This window comes from Sorghum bicolor, chromosome 3 (genome assembly GCF_000003195.3).
Source record: "Sorghum bicolor cultivar BTx623 chromosome 3, Sorghum_bicolor_NCBIv3, whole genome shotgun sequence".
Classification (NCBI taxonomy): Eukaryota; Viridiplantae; Streptophyta; class Magnoliopsida; order Poales; family Poaceae; genus Sorghum; species Sorghum bicolor.
Window position 1 is genome coordinate 7708815 of NC_012872.2, and position 14594 is coordinate 7723408.

Consider the following 14594-nt stretch of genomic DNA (forward strand, 5'->3'; position numbering starts at 1 on the left):
TTTAAATTCAGAAACACATGAATTTTACAAGCATTCTGAGTTGCATGTGGCCCTTTTCTTGAGTTGTGTAAAGAACAACAACATTAACAAGAGCTGGTAGAACTAAGACAATTGCTCCTGTTGCCCCTTCAGTTGTGTGTGCTAACCGTGCTAACAAGAGCAAGGAGGTGTGTATATAATTTTCTTGTATTATTTCCAGATGACTGAAGATTATTCACAGTTAACAAGCACTTTTATTCCAAAAAAGTGTAACGGTAGCAACCTAGTTCTTTATTTACTAGCACTTTGACATGTATATGTGTACAGTTTTACAATATTGCGCTAGGTAAAGTAGTTTACCTGCTCATATTTTTGTTTCTAAAAATTTTTTATGAATAGTGTCGTATCTAACGATGTCAATTTGCACTAATACTGTTTTTATGATGCTGATATTAATATTGTCCTTTACTGTTCAACTTGATAGAGCTACAAGAAACGGATCGAGCTGGGTTAGCTGCAATGGTGTCATGTGATAGCAGATTGTATACTGAAGTTTTTTTTTCTATGGAGTGCTTTGTTACTACGACTGATGGATCATGTAAGTGTAGCTATGCCTCAATGTTAACAGGCTGTGTAACAGGGCTTGTAATTGGTATGGTATGTACATGAAATGGGCCTTAAATCAGCCACTCATTGGCCATAGGATTTTTTTTTCAAGTAAAATAATATGTACAGCCATTCTTTGCTCTAATATTGTGGGAAGTGAAATAATATGTACAGCCATTCTTTGCTCCAATATTATGTGAGTTCCTCTATTTCTACTCTCGTTTGCTGTCAACTTAGAGTTAGCCAGTTATTTGTAACTAGTTCAATATTGATGTCCAAAACAATTTAACCAATGTAAAAAAATGAGACTAACCTAGGAGAAACTAGGTGTTTTTAGTTACTATAAATTCGAGTTTAAGAGGACTCAATGGATGCATGATCATACCTCTCACCAACTAGTTGAGTTAGACTCACTTTTTGTTTAATCATAGTGCTTGAATCAGACAGCAAGATCATAATGTTCAGTACTGAAAAATTATAGATTCTACATGACAGAATCATAATTTATAACTGCAACACATTTTAGGCACATGGAAGTTTTAGTAGTAATTCGTACACAGAGTCATCAGGCATAAGTTACATCAACCAAGAATTTGTCCACGTGCGTATCATGCAAGAACAGGAAGGTTTTTCATGCCTCTCCTTCATAAGTTTGCAAGATGCAGAAGGATTTCTCAAGGTTACTTCTTGCCTGCTCACACTCAGGATCAGGTTATGAAACACATTACTGTTTGACCTTTCTCATCCTTCAGCATTTTTTATTCAAATGCAGTAACCGCTACCATTCTACTCCTGACGCCTGCTTGTGGCCTGATGGCAGAAAAAGGGAGGCCAAAGAATGCAGCGAAGACCATCAGTTAACACCTCCTGATAATTGGGGATACAATGACACTGAGACCATTCCCATTCTACATCATGCTTAGTTGCTCTACTGCCTTTCCTGCTGTCCATAAATACAATTGGTTAGACAATGATAAAGAAACATAAGAATTATATGTCCAACAATATGGTATCAACAGAACATCGACATGGTTTTTCTCATGATCCAGAAGGCACATCCCTACTGTGTATTTGCAGGATACATCCATTTTAGTTCTCTTGTTTTTGACTGTTGTTTCAGTGGCATTGCTGCTTATGAATTTGGTTTTGAGTCCATAAGCATTTTCCTTTTCTAAAGGATGTAGCAATCATTTAAGATGCACATATTTTGACAGAAGACAGATTTATATGTGCATAGAGCACTGAAAATATGCCCAACATAAAATTAGTTCTGCTGATGCAGGGGCATTTAATGATTACCATATATGATCAACAATATGGTATCAACAGAACATCAACATGGTTTTTCTCATGATCCAGAAGGCACATCCCTACTGTGTATTTGCAGGAGGCACATCCCTACTGTGTATTAAAAGCGACGATCTAATACTACTAGTATCAAGTTCAAATGTCAAGCTCAGGAGAGTGCAGGCAGAAGAACTCACCAACTAATTGGTTCAACGTTTTCTCTTGTGAGTCTTCCACTGCTTCATAACATGCTGGACGGCTTCCTTCAGCGTTGCTTTCCGGCCTTCCTTGTAGTTCCACAGCTCTGGTACAGGATAGCGGCCACTGGGATTGTACTCGTTGATCTCAAGCAGTGCCTTGGTTACCAACCCATAAATTTCTTCACCGTGCTCTTGTTTCAGCTCTTGGAGCATCGCATCGTCCTCTTTAAGAACTTCCTAATCCAGAGAATACCCACCAGATGTTACCATATATCATGTATCCACTAGCAAAACCACAAAGCCCACTATTATGAAACTGATGGCTTAACATTATAAACTGCAGATAGCAATTGTAAGTGATCAAGGGTCATACCATTTCTTTCCCATCCACCACTTTAACCTTAAAAGGGTACCAGTTTGGGTTTCTAATTTCTTCTTCCCACTTTGAACAAAGGAGAGCAGAAGTGACTGCTGCATCCTCTTTTGGTAACCTTTTCCTGCAAGCAATTCCAAATACTTTGAGATCAAGCTCACCCATTCTCTTTATACCTATATTTGCTCGGCCAGCAACAGCAAGCTCATTAAAGCCCTGCAAAGCATGCAACAAACCAGAAAGAGAATGCGCATGAGATATGATGCCAAAGCAAAAGATACCTAGGTGGCATCATTGATTTGAGACAGCAGAACAGAGCACAACATTGGATAGCTGGTCAATCAATGTGGTAGCTTACATGTATCAGCTCCTTCCGAGCGTGTTGCAACTCATCGTTGCTCTTCCTTTCCTTGATAATCAGAGTTTGGTTCAGAAACTCCATTGCTTCCATTTCATCCATCTTTTCCTTCAGCTCCTCAGCGAGTTCATCCATCTTCTTCTTTGATTCAGAATCCTGTTCACCTGGCATATGCTTCATAACTTTCATTTTGCTTTCTAGTGATTGTATTTCCAGTTCAAGCTTCTGTTTGGCATCCAACTGCTGTTGTAACCTGAGAATCTTTCCTAGAGCAGCTTGTTTCTCCCTCTGCATTTTCACAGTAACACACTCATACATATTAGTTTCTCAAGAAATAACATGAAACAATACATATTTGACCTTGAACCAAACCTTGTGTTCTTCCACAAGCTTAAGCACGTTCTCGTCGGCCTTCTGTTGCTCCATTGTTGCCATCATAAGATGCTTAGTTTTAATTTTGTTCTGCGCTCAACCACAAAAATAGTCTGGCATTAGTTGTATGAATAGCACAACTACAGGGAAATTACAATAGCACCCAGCATCTCATCACTAGCATCATAGAATGCAGTCCAACAAAACAAAATGGTGTTATCAATCTACTGCCCAAAATTAATGATGGCAAGGTCATACAGTGCCCAAGGTTAAGGATGGTAAGACCATACAGAAATTTAGACTCATGTGGTCATTGAACAGTTATAGATGGAATTATCGCCAAAACAATAGCAACTACATTGCTAAATGTGTTTAATAAAGTAGCAAATGACAAATCAGCCAGCTTTTATACAAGATACACTATGGAAAGGTACAGACTAGCAATAGACCATCACACCTTTTCCTTCTCTTGCTGAAGATTCCTTCTGTCATAATCCCTTTGCAAAGCTACGTCATCAAGCTCCTTGGATCTTGAGTCAAGTTCTTGCATCTTGGACTCCAAATCTTTGCGGAGTTTTTTATTATCATCAATGATCTTCTGCGAGTGCCTACGAGCAATTAGCTGCATCTTGCGAATTTCTGGTTAAGAAAAAAAGAGTGAAAAGAACATTAAATAGCTGGAGAATTCACAAGACCAGCAGGCACATCAGAGGGTCTCAGATATGCAGGCTATGGGGCAAAATCAGGGTGTTGGTAATCATCCTTTGGAAGGTAAGTCCCTACAGATCAGAGGCCCTGGACATTTTAGCACAGCATGTACCAAGCCTAGTATCTGCTTTGTGATTTTTCAGAAGGATCACATTGCTGACAGGTGCCCAAAGTGGAAGGAACCACTTGAAGCAGTTCAGTACATGGGCAGTGCCAAACTGCCAATAAGGGTCTGGGATTCTTCCATGTGGATGTCACTGAGAAGGAAGATAGATTCAAATTGTGGACAGGATTTGATAACTGCGGGATATTCACCATAGAGGAAGGAGAGATGGACCAGCCACTATTATCAAGAATCTGAGGCAGCTTTTTGACCCTGACTGGAACTGGCAACTAAAGGAACTAGATGAGTTCAGCTTTTTAGTAAGGTTCCCTCCTGATAAGAAAGTTGAGAGATTTATCATTAGCAAGGTCTCATATTTTTACATGAACAAGGGAGCTGTGATGGCACCGAAGGTGTGGAATGGAAACTCTGAACCCATAGGAACTCTTACTGCCAGTCCACTTCCACTAATTTGCCAAAAACAAGGGAATCAGAAAGGAAGTGCTACACCCAAAGGGAGCAGAACTGTTAGGAACCTGTTTCAGAGTCTGGAAGAGGGAGAGTGTAGTTTCTTTAACCATGGAATGGAAGAGTCTGTCTGCATAAATCTTTTAAAAGCTATGGAAATTGAAGAACTCTGTTGGAGATCCTGATGAACCTATTCCTATGGGAGTTGATCTAGATGAGGAAAGTTTTACACTACCTGAGGAATGGGTCTACAATGGTTCATCCTTTGAACCACTGGAGAACACAGTAAACAGGCAGCTAGCATGGTGACAGACCATGAGCAAATGGAAGCTGTAGAGGCTTTGCAACAGGAAAATATATCAGAGAGTAGATCCCGAGCCGCAGGAAACTAGACTAGAGAAGAATAGACTAGCTAAGAAAAAGGAGGAGCATAAGATGCCCTCAGGTAGAAGTCTCTATGCTGGAGAAAGCACAGGCTTTAAAGAGAAAGAGCAACCTGGAAATACCCAAAGGTATAAACCAATTCCCGCTATGTCTTCTTCTAGTTTGATGAATATTGCTGATAAGATAGGTATAAATGTTAATAGTGATGATAAGTTTGATGATCATATTACAGATGTTATTGTAGAGCTTGATAGAAACCGAGATAGAGACTTTAGGACACAATGTCAGCATGGTACAGGTCCTAAAAATACCAGGGAAGGAGAGTTGCCTCCTATTCCTGACGTCAGTAATGAGAACTTGGGTAGAGATGCAGGTTCAAGTGTTATTTCTGTAGATATAATGGTAGATAGTAGTAATGACAGGTTAGATTCCCACACTTCAAAAGAGTCTATTCATAGAGGTAAGGATGTTAGATATGAATGTCAGCATAATACTTTTCCTGATAGTAGAAAGGACAGCATAATACTCAAGGCTCCTTCCAACTCTTCAAAGGAGTAATGTGGGCTGCCTCAGCTGCTAAGATGGGCTTTAGGTGGCAAAAGAGTGAAGTTCTGGGAGGATAACTGGTTGGGCAGCTCTAATTTAGCCATACAATTTTGGGAAATCTATGTTTTCGTTAATGAGAAATCAAAAACTTTACATGAACTCTGGGATGGCATGAATCTGAAATGCGCTCTTAGGAGATGTGTAGATGAAAGACTAATGAATATGTGGTTAGAGGTTGCATTTTTAGTTTAGAAGAGGATGAGCTCATATGGCAATTCAATTCCAGTGGGGTTTATTCTTCTCAATCTCTTTACAAGATTATTAACTTTAGAGGTGTCGTACTCGTACCTGTTCATGTGCCAGCTGTTTGGAATTTGAAAATTCCTCCAAGAGTTCAGTTCTTTTTGTCGCTTTTATCAAAGAATAAACTTTTGACTAGGGATAACCTCAGCATTAGGAGAAAAGCAGAGGAAAAAACATGTCTCTTTTGCTGTGAGCTTGAATCAGTGAACCATTTATTCTTTGATTGTGTAGTTGCAAAACAACTTTGGTCTGTCATGTCTGACATTTTTGGTAGAAGTCTGGGTAGTGACTTTTTGTCTATTGGTCAACTTTGGATTAGTAACAATAAGTTCTTAGATTGTAACATGTTTAGTGCTGCTGCCCTGTGGGGGCTCTGGAAACTAAGGAATAAGATTTGCTTTCAGGGTATAGCTTGGAAAGACATGAGGTTGGTTCTTATGAACATAGCAGTCACGGTACAGAGTTGGGCTCTGCTCTGTCCACAAGTGAAGAAGACAGTTTTTCTGTGATACTCGAAGAGCTCAAATGCTTATCTACAAGACCAACAAGGTTGATTGGCTAGACCAAGTTGAAGATGCCTGGGACAAATTCTTATTCCAAGAAGCAATTAACTGGAAGACCAAAGAAATCCCAGCAGAGCTGAAAACCAAATTCTCTGACAAGCTAGAGGGCGAGGTGAGGCCAAACAAGAAGCTTTGGTTTAACCTGATGTTGGAGATGTCTGGCTGGGGGATGACGCGCTGGAGGATGCTTACCGAGTTCTGTTCTCACACTGCACCTTAAAGACTGCTTCGGTCTGTCAGATGATGGAGTTGGGGATCGAGCAGTCTCTCGTGCCCAGGCTCTCAAGTCAAGCAGTTTCTGAACTCAATTCTCTGCAAACTGCTTTGAGCTCTGTCACCCTTTCTGAAGCGATGGACAGGCGTATCTCCAATTTCAGTAAAGGAGACTCAAACCTCGACAGCGGCGCTATCTACAGGATGCTCAAGGCTAGGGGAACTGCAGTGGATGCTAAAGCATCTTTCATCTGGAAAAATGCCGCACCCCCGCGAGTTCAGCTATTCATGTGGCTACTGATGCAGGGGCGGGTGCAATCTCGCTCAGTGCTCGTGAAAAAGTGTGTGGTCAGTGACACTACTTGTGAGGTCTGCCATCAACACGAAGAAACGGCCGAGCATATCATCTGGGGTTGCAATCTTGGCAACACAGTGTGGAGGGCACTGGGGCTTTCATCGGTGATCTCAACGGATTTGAACTCTTTGCATACCGTGACGCCTGCCGCCAATATGCCGCTACAAGAGTTCCCGACTTTCTTAGCACTAGTGTGCTGGCACATCTGGAAGGCGAGAAACAGCTACGTCTTCAGATCGGAGGTGCAGTCTGTAGAACAAGTCCTGCTAGCCTGCAAACTGGACGCCCAAAAATGGCGCTCTAGGCTAGCCAGGAGGAAGCGTCCCATTGCAGATATCTGGTGCTCCATCTTTGATATGGCTAGACAAGGTCAGGGCTAGACCTAGTTGGAAACTTCGGTTCCATGTGTTTGTAATTCTAGGGTACTTTGTAGAATTATTCCTGTAATCTCTCTGTACCTACTACAACTCTTGAGCCAAGATGGGCTAATAAAGCATTCAGGTGGGGATCGTTTCCCCCCCGGTGACCATCAAAAAAAAAACCTGATGTTGGATGGAGTGACACCTGGGCTGGGAGCATGAAGCTCAGGATTTGAATGCAATGCTTTTCACGGATACGGTCTCTTTGCTTTTCTGTTTCAGTTTCCTTGCTGAACCTTTTAGTTCTTGGTCTCTAAATGAGGGGAAAGGTGTGTACCACCTGAATGCTGTAATGACTACATTTTGTCTTGGTTAATGCTAAGATAGGGGCTTCGCCCTTGAATTTTTTTAAAAAAAACATCAAACAACTGGAAGCTCCCTTTACACTAGGAGGACAGAAATGAAGCTATGCACAGTAGTACAGTACTAAACCATAAAGAACACATGAATAATAAAAGATGAACAGATACCTTCATTATACTTCTGGAGGATCAGCTCCCTTTGCTCCATCATCCTGTCAAGTGATGCAGTCGTCTCATTGCACTTGTTTTCCAGTTCTTGCACATGCCTGTTCTTTACTTCAATCTGGCTAGCTAAAGTTGCCACAAGCGTATCAGTTTTACGGGTCCCTTCACTTTCAAGATCACCGACAGTTTTCAGATCGCCATTCTTTTGCAGGTAGTCTCCTATAGGCCCTTGGCATCTATGATCATCAGCTTTTGCAACCCATCCAAACATCCCTGACCCCCTGTGCTTCAGCTTCCAATCCCTTTTGCCATAGCCCTCTGCCTCAAAATGATTTTCAAAGGCAAGAGCATTTTTGAAGCCAGTCCAGTCTTTTGCAAACTCAACAATAGCATTGCCGGTATGACCTCTGTAATTCCATAAAGGGATAACCTTCTGCGGGCAGAAGCATGCAAGTTGCTCTTTAAGCCGATTTCCACTTTCTCCAACTTGGCGTCCATTCTTCCACTCAGTAGGCACATTAACTAGAACACCCATCCAGGGCCAGACAAATTGATCGTCTGTATTTCCGAGATTTTGGGGCTCCATAAGCATCAAATGCTAGGCACACAAAAAGGAATGTTGTTATGCACTCCCTACAAAATTCCAAATTCTTAATACAAGGAAGCTACAGACTAGCAATAAACCATCACACCTTTTCCTTCTCTTGTTGAAGATTCCTTCTGTCATAATCCCTTTGCATTATCTCTATGGCTGAGTGACTGTCATGGAAAAAGAAAATATGTGAGCAAGGGCAGAGGATGTTGTAATGCAACGAGGTAAGGTTGTACTGGAGGTGTGATGCACACTCAAGAGTAGGACAAGGATGTAAGAAAGAGGAATGAGATGGTAAAGTTAGATTGTATTTATGTTTTTAGGGCAGAAGCAGAAATGATTAAGAGTTAGGCAATACACTGTCCACCTCATTCTTTCATGGCATGAACATGCCACATGTAACTAGTAGGTTTTCATAAAGTGGATGTGCAGTAATCCCATTTAGTTACGCTTGAAATGGTTCAATAAATAAATAACCTTATGCAATGAAATCTCTACCAAATCAAGGTACCATTGAAAAATAAAGGTTCAGTTAGCTACAAATTATGGCAAGAAAGAGTTGTCTAAAGAGGATTATATCAGAGCAACATACATGCACTGAAAACCATTTGCTACTGGCAACTACGAAGCTATATTCTGAAAACACCTCCATTCCAAAATACCAATTAAAAAAAAGGAGCACTGAAAAATGGAACATTCCTATAGCAGTATTAACTTTAATCAATTCAGTTTGCAACTTTAATAGCTTATGGAGATGATATATATGGCTGAAAGTGTCTGCCATGAGCAAGAAAACATGTGAGAGAAGGTAGCGGATGTTGTGATGCAGAGAGGTTAAGCTCAGTACTGGAGCTGGTAAACACAACCATGATTAGGCTCAAAAGGATGTAAAGGAGAACGAAAGAGAATTGTTGAGTTAGATTCATATTCAGGTTTTGGATTCATAAAGATTGAAGCACAGCCATGATTAGGTCCTAGGCGTCACATTCTAGAAATTTCATAACCAAATCAAAGGTGTGACTGCAAAATTCATGAACTAGCATGCTTTCAAAGTAAACGGATGCGAGGTGCTAGCCACCCGTCATGGCCAACTTGGCATGGCTACCCAGTACCACCACGTTCGACCGCATCTAAGCACGCACGTGTATCAACCATTGGTAAGCAGGCCTAAATTGATGTAACCAGTCAAGTGGATCTATTCTAGGACTTCAGAAAGCAATCCACAGGAACTATAAGGCATTTCAGCTTCCTCTACATGAGCACTGAAAAATGGAACATTCCCATACAACACAGGAATTATAAGGCGACAAACTTCTGATGTAAGGGATCACTTCCCAAGTGTCGCCACTGAATCGAAACGTCACGAATCTCCAAAGCTGATTAGATTAGATGACGCCAAAATTCACAAGCGATCACCAGATAGAACGAGAAAACCATTTGCTACTGGCAACTACGAAGCTATATTCTGAAAACTCCTCCATTCTGAAGTACTAATTCAAAAAAAAAGAGCACTGTAATGGAACATTCCATAAATATAGCAGTAATAACTTTAACCAACTCAGTTTGGAACTTTAATAGCTTATGGAGATGATATATATATGGCTGAAAGTGGATGATTTGAGCAAGAAAACATGTGAGAGAGGGTAGAGGATGCTGTGATGCAGAGAGGTTAGGCTCAGTACTGGAGCTGGTAAACACAGCCATGATTAGGATCAAAAGGATGTAAAGGAGAACGAAAGAGAATTGTAGAGTTAGATTCATATTCAGGTTTTGGATTCACAAAGATACAAGCACAGCCATGATAGGTCCTAGGCGCCACATTCTAGAAATTTCATAATGTTTAGCGAAATAGGCAAGTGAAGTGAAGTAGCTAAGATCGTGAACAACTACAAAGTGTAAATATGATAATCCAGTAGCTACAAGTACTTTGATGAAACTACCAAGCTCATAAGAATAAACAATCGACCCAACAGAGACATCAGATGATCAGAATTCAGACCACGAGCATAACCAAATCAAAGGTACTTTGATGAAGCTACCAAGCTCATAAGAATAAACAATTGACCCAACAGAGACATCAGATGATCAGAATTCAGACCACGAGCATAACCAAATCAAAGGTGTGGCTGCAAAATCCATAAACTAGCACATGCTTTCCAAAGTGAACAGATGCAAGGTGGTAGCCACCGTCATGGCCGACTTGGCAAGGCTACCAATGCAAGTACCCACGTTCGACCGCATCTAAGCACACACATGTATCAATCATTGGTAAACAGGACCCTACAAAAATTTAAGTAACCAGTCAAGTGGATCTATTCTACGACTTCAGAAAGCAATCCCCAGAAATAAACGACCATTTCGGCTTGATCAAGCTTCTGACGTACGGTACCACTCCCCACGCCACGCGTCGCGCCCCCCAATCGAAACCCCACGAGATCTCCGAAGCCTGAATAATTAAATCGGTCGAAACCGATTTTCACAAGCCAAAACCCTTCCGCACGCCGCCGATCGCCGCATACAGCAACAAGAGAACCCGCATTCCCCCGCGATCCGCTCCCACGGCCCCCCGCCTGGGCGACCTGGAGTTTGCTGGGCACGTACGGGGGTTTTCATCCCAACCACGCAGTGAAACGAAAGAGACCACGTCGCGGACGGAAGAGGAGGAGGAGGACGTACGTGGAGGGAGGGGCGGGCCGACGGGGTGACCTCCGGCGAGAGGCGGCGGCGGCGGCGGCGGCGGTCGGTGGCGGCGGGGCGCTCATGGAAGGGGGTTTTGTTGTGCCCCCTCGCTTTTGTGTAGTAGCGCTAGTGGGAGTGGAGCCTAGTGCCGCCGCAAGCGAGAGTTTTATGGCGACAGAAGTCGAGGAGTTAATTAAATCCCGTGAACTCCGATCCTTTTAATTTGTTCCTTTTGTTTATTTATTTTTTTTAAAAAAAACTATTTGTTCCTTTTGTTTAGCTGAAACAGAGGATCGTTGCCGCTGAGGCTGAGCTGCCCCGCAATGCGTGCGGCGTGAGGCCGTCGTGCTTCTGCTTGTGCACAATGGTTTGGGTTAAAACCGAGTTTTTGGTTTGGTTTTACTTTTGGGCTGTATTGGTTTGGATTGAAACAGGCTGAAAAGGCTGTTGGACCAGTTTGGTTCGGGCCCTATTAAAGTGGTCTGAACTGGTTTGGCTGTAAATAATAGAGTTTACAATGATTTTTTATTCTATCTATTTATTTTTTGCTCTTGTTTATGGCTAAATATAAACAATAGCATGGGGTGCCGGTGAAATGGTGGGTTGGAAATATATTTTAATGGATTTAGCGCATAAGTGGTTTGGTTTGGTGTGGATGATTGAAGTCATGGTCTAATTTGGTTTGGATTTGACTTTCACATATATATGTTTTGGATTGGTGTGGGTTTGGTTTGGATCTCAACCCACTGTCAGGTTTACTTCTGCCTGCGGCCCCCGCGCTGAAACAAGAATTGGGTCCGCGTCCTTTTTTTTCAAAAAAAAAAAACAAAAGAAAGAAAGAAAGAGAATTGGACACGCCTGTTGGAACATTTGAAATGCATGAAGGGATGTTACTGAAACAACTAAATTTGAATTTACAAGAAAGTACAAGATTTAGGAAAAATTCTAAGTTGCAAATAGAGCACGAAGCGTTTTGCCTTTTTTCTCCACGTGCTGGTTTTTTCACTTCACTGTCATTTTAATATTCTTAAAAAAATAAAATAGAAATGCGCATGTATATATTTTCAAAGAAAAATAGTCACATATATGTATACGCGTAGGCCTCTATAAAGGTATTCCAATTCACCCCCAATTCAAACTATCCAAACAGGTTATATAAGAAATCCGTTCGAAACTGCCTCTGAGTCTTAGTTACCATAAATCACAATCGTCGTGATTTGCATTGTGGCGCATTGCGACTGCCCCATCAGAGCACTCACAATGCAAGACTCTATCACATAGTCCAAGACAATTAATTACATATTATTTATGATATTTTGCTCAAGATAATCACCGTATGGAATGTTGTTCTACATACACATTTTAAAAAGCGTTTCCTGGAGCAAGCTCAGAAATCCCACCTTTCATTCGTGAAATAAAAGGCCATCCAAAGGACACGAAGAGGCACAGAACCACATTTCTCCAACTTGTAGCATGTTTCTGCCACTAACTTTTTTTTCTTCTTACACTGTTCCAGCTAGGCCCAAAACTGTAGCTAATATGTTCCCCTGAACAAGACCAAAAGAAGTTTTTGTCGACATTTGTTAAAAACATTTTGGTTTCTTGTTAGCCAAATACACCAACAGATCTTTGTTCCACATGTCAATAAAAAGGATCTAAAAGTTGGGCAATGCTAAGGTACACCCTTTACCTTCTAGAATGTAATATCTCAAATAAATCTAAGCCGTTGATTTTTTGGATTTATAAATTACTTAATAAATTAAATAATATAAAAAAACAAAAGGCACTTTTTCTGCGTGCCCCTAATCACGGGAGGGGAAATCATGCATGTTGCTCAAGATGGAAATGTCCATCTGTCCCCTAATTACTACGTTTGTTTCCCCATAAAAAATGATATTTTTCTATTGCATGTAGTATTATACATTGTGTAAGGTTTGAAAAGAGAATAGTTCAATATTAATGTGTTTTTATTTTTTTATATGATCAAACCATTTGTATGCCGTGAAAATTTGTGGCATTGTGCAATACTAAGCAAGATTTTGACCTCAATGTCGGGTCAAAGCAATTTTTATTCTTCTTCCATGTCTATGAGCACTGTAGAAATATTAAAAGAGATTACTCCGGTCAAGAAAAAATATTATCACTTCTTGGAGAGTCAAATAATTTTAAAGTTGATTAAATTTAAGTACTAATATTTATGATGGTGAGTAAGTATCATCAAAATAACAATAAATATATTTTCATAGTAAACCGATTTCAATAAATAATTATTCATACTATTTTGTATAAATTTGATTAAACTTAAGAAAGTTTGACTTGTCAGACAAAAAGACTTAGTGTATCTAAAAGTTATAAATAATAAAATGTTACATATACTAAGGCCTTGTTTAGTTGGCAAAAACTTTGGTTTTTGGCTACTGTAGCACTTTCGTTTTTATTTGACAAACATTGTCCAATCATGAAGTAACTAGGCTCAAAAGATTCATCTCATAAATTACAGGTAAACTGTGCAATTAGTTTTTATTTTTATCTATATTTAATGCTCCATGCATGCGACCAAAGATTCGATGTGACGGAAAATCTTGAAAATTTTTGCGAACTAAACAAGGCCTAACATGTTATCCACTTATGTTACCTATGCCGAATAAACAGGCACTGCTGGCCACAAACACACAGAGATCACGTATACGAACACACACCCTGACCCCTCAACTACCATGCATGCACACGCTAAAAAAAGATTTATTATATCAATGAGATCACCCATGCATCAATCAATAAAGGAATATTTTTTATATCTAAAAATTTCCTTATTTATCCTATTTTCTAAAATAAGAAAATAAATAAAAGTATATTTCATCTATTACCTCCTAGAAGGTAATAGGTGATTGTGACCATCTGATCGAAATAAATGGACGGCTCACAGTTATTTAGGAGTACCACAGCAAAGCCCCTAAAAGTTTTATCCTTGGAATACGAATTATTAATTAAGTTATAGACATTTAAGGATGGATTAAGACAAAGCACTTTATAAACCGTCCTCTAGAGGAACCTAGGATAAGTGCACTCAAAGAAGAGATGTTAAATGGTTTTTGGCTTACTAAAAAAATAAAAAGAGGTATCTGCACTCCAATCTCCCTTTGACAAGTTACCCTTTTAAAAACTAAATGAAGATTTAATCCTCAAATGTATCTTTAAACGTCAAACTATTTGCTGACTGAGAAAATTTTCATTCTTATGCAGGTGACTAGGGATGAAAACGGATCGGATACGGACGGATATCACTGATATCATATTTGTTTTCATATTTTTGGTTGGATTCGGATTCGAATACGGATAATATCGACCATGTCGGATAAGATATGATTGGATGTCGACATCACAAATATACGATTTAAGTATTTGGATACGGATACGGTATCGGATGTTGAATATTCGGACTCGAATACGGACAGATCTAAACTCCTCTAAACAAATTCGGTCTCGAATACGGTCAAAAAATATCCGTAACGTTTTCATCCCTACAGGTGACAAACAAACGCATCAGGATCTGTTGCGTATTTACAATCCGCACTCTAGCAACAGGTGATTCCATTCTAGTAATTTGTTCTCCACTAAT

The 14594-nt window shown here is 40.2% G+C and overlaps 1 protein-coding gene across 3 annotated transcripts; it reads right to left on the minus strand.

Annotated features, from left to right (window-relative positions):
• LOC8070401 (factor of DNA methylation 1) lies at window positions 1054-11115 on the minus strand. 3 transcript variants are annotated; one of them, XM_021455802.1, is made up of 9 exons: window positions 10973-11115; window positions 8397-8463; window positions 7708-8302; window positions 3633-3814; window positions 3176-3265; window positions 2804-3091; window positions 2446-2661; window positions 2070-2309; window positions 1054-1525 (listed from the first exon to the last, which is right to left on the minus strand). In XM_021455802.1, the coding sequence occupies exons 1-8, from the start codon at window positions 11056-11058 to the stop codon at window positions 2082-2084; spliced, it is 1752 nt and encodes a 583-aa protein (XP_021311477.1). In that variant the 5' UTR covers window positions 11059-11115; the 3' UTR covers window positions 1054-1525; window positions 2070-2081. The 3 variants fall into 3 exon arrangements, with proteins under 3 accessions (XP_021311477.1, XP_021311478.1, XP_002457445.2); XM_021455803.1 differs by having other exon boundaries at window positions 1054-1528; XM_002457400.2 differs by lacking the exon at window positions 1054-1525 and having other exon boundaries at window positions 2233-2356.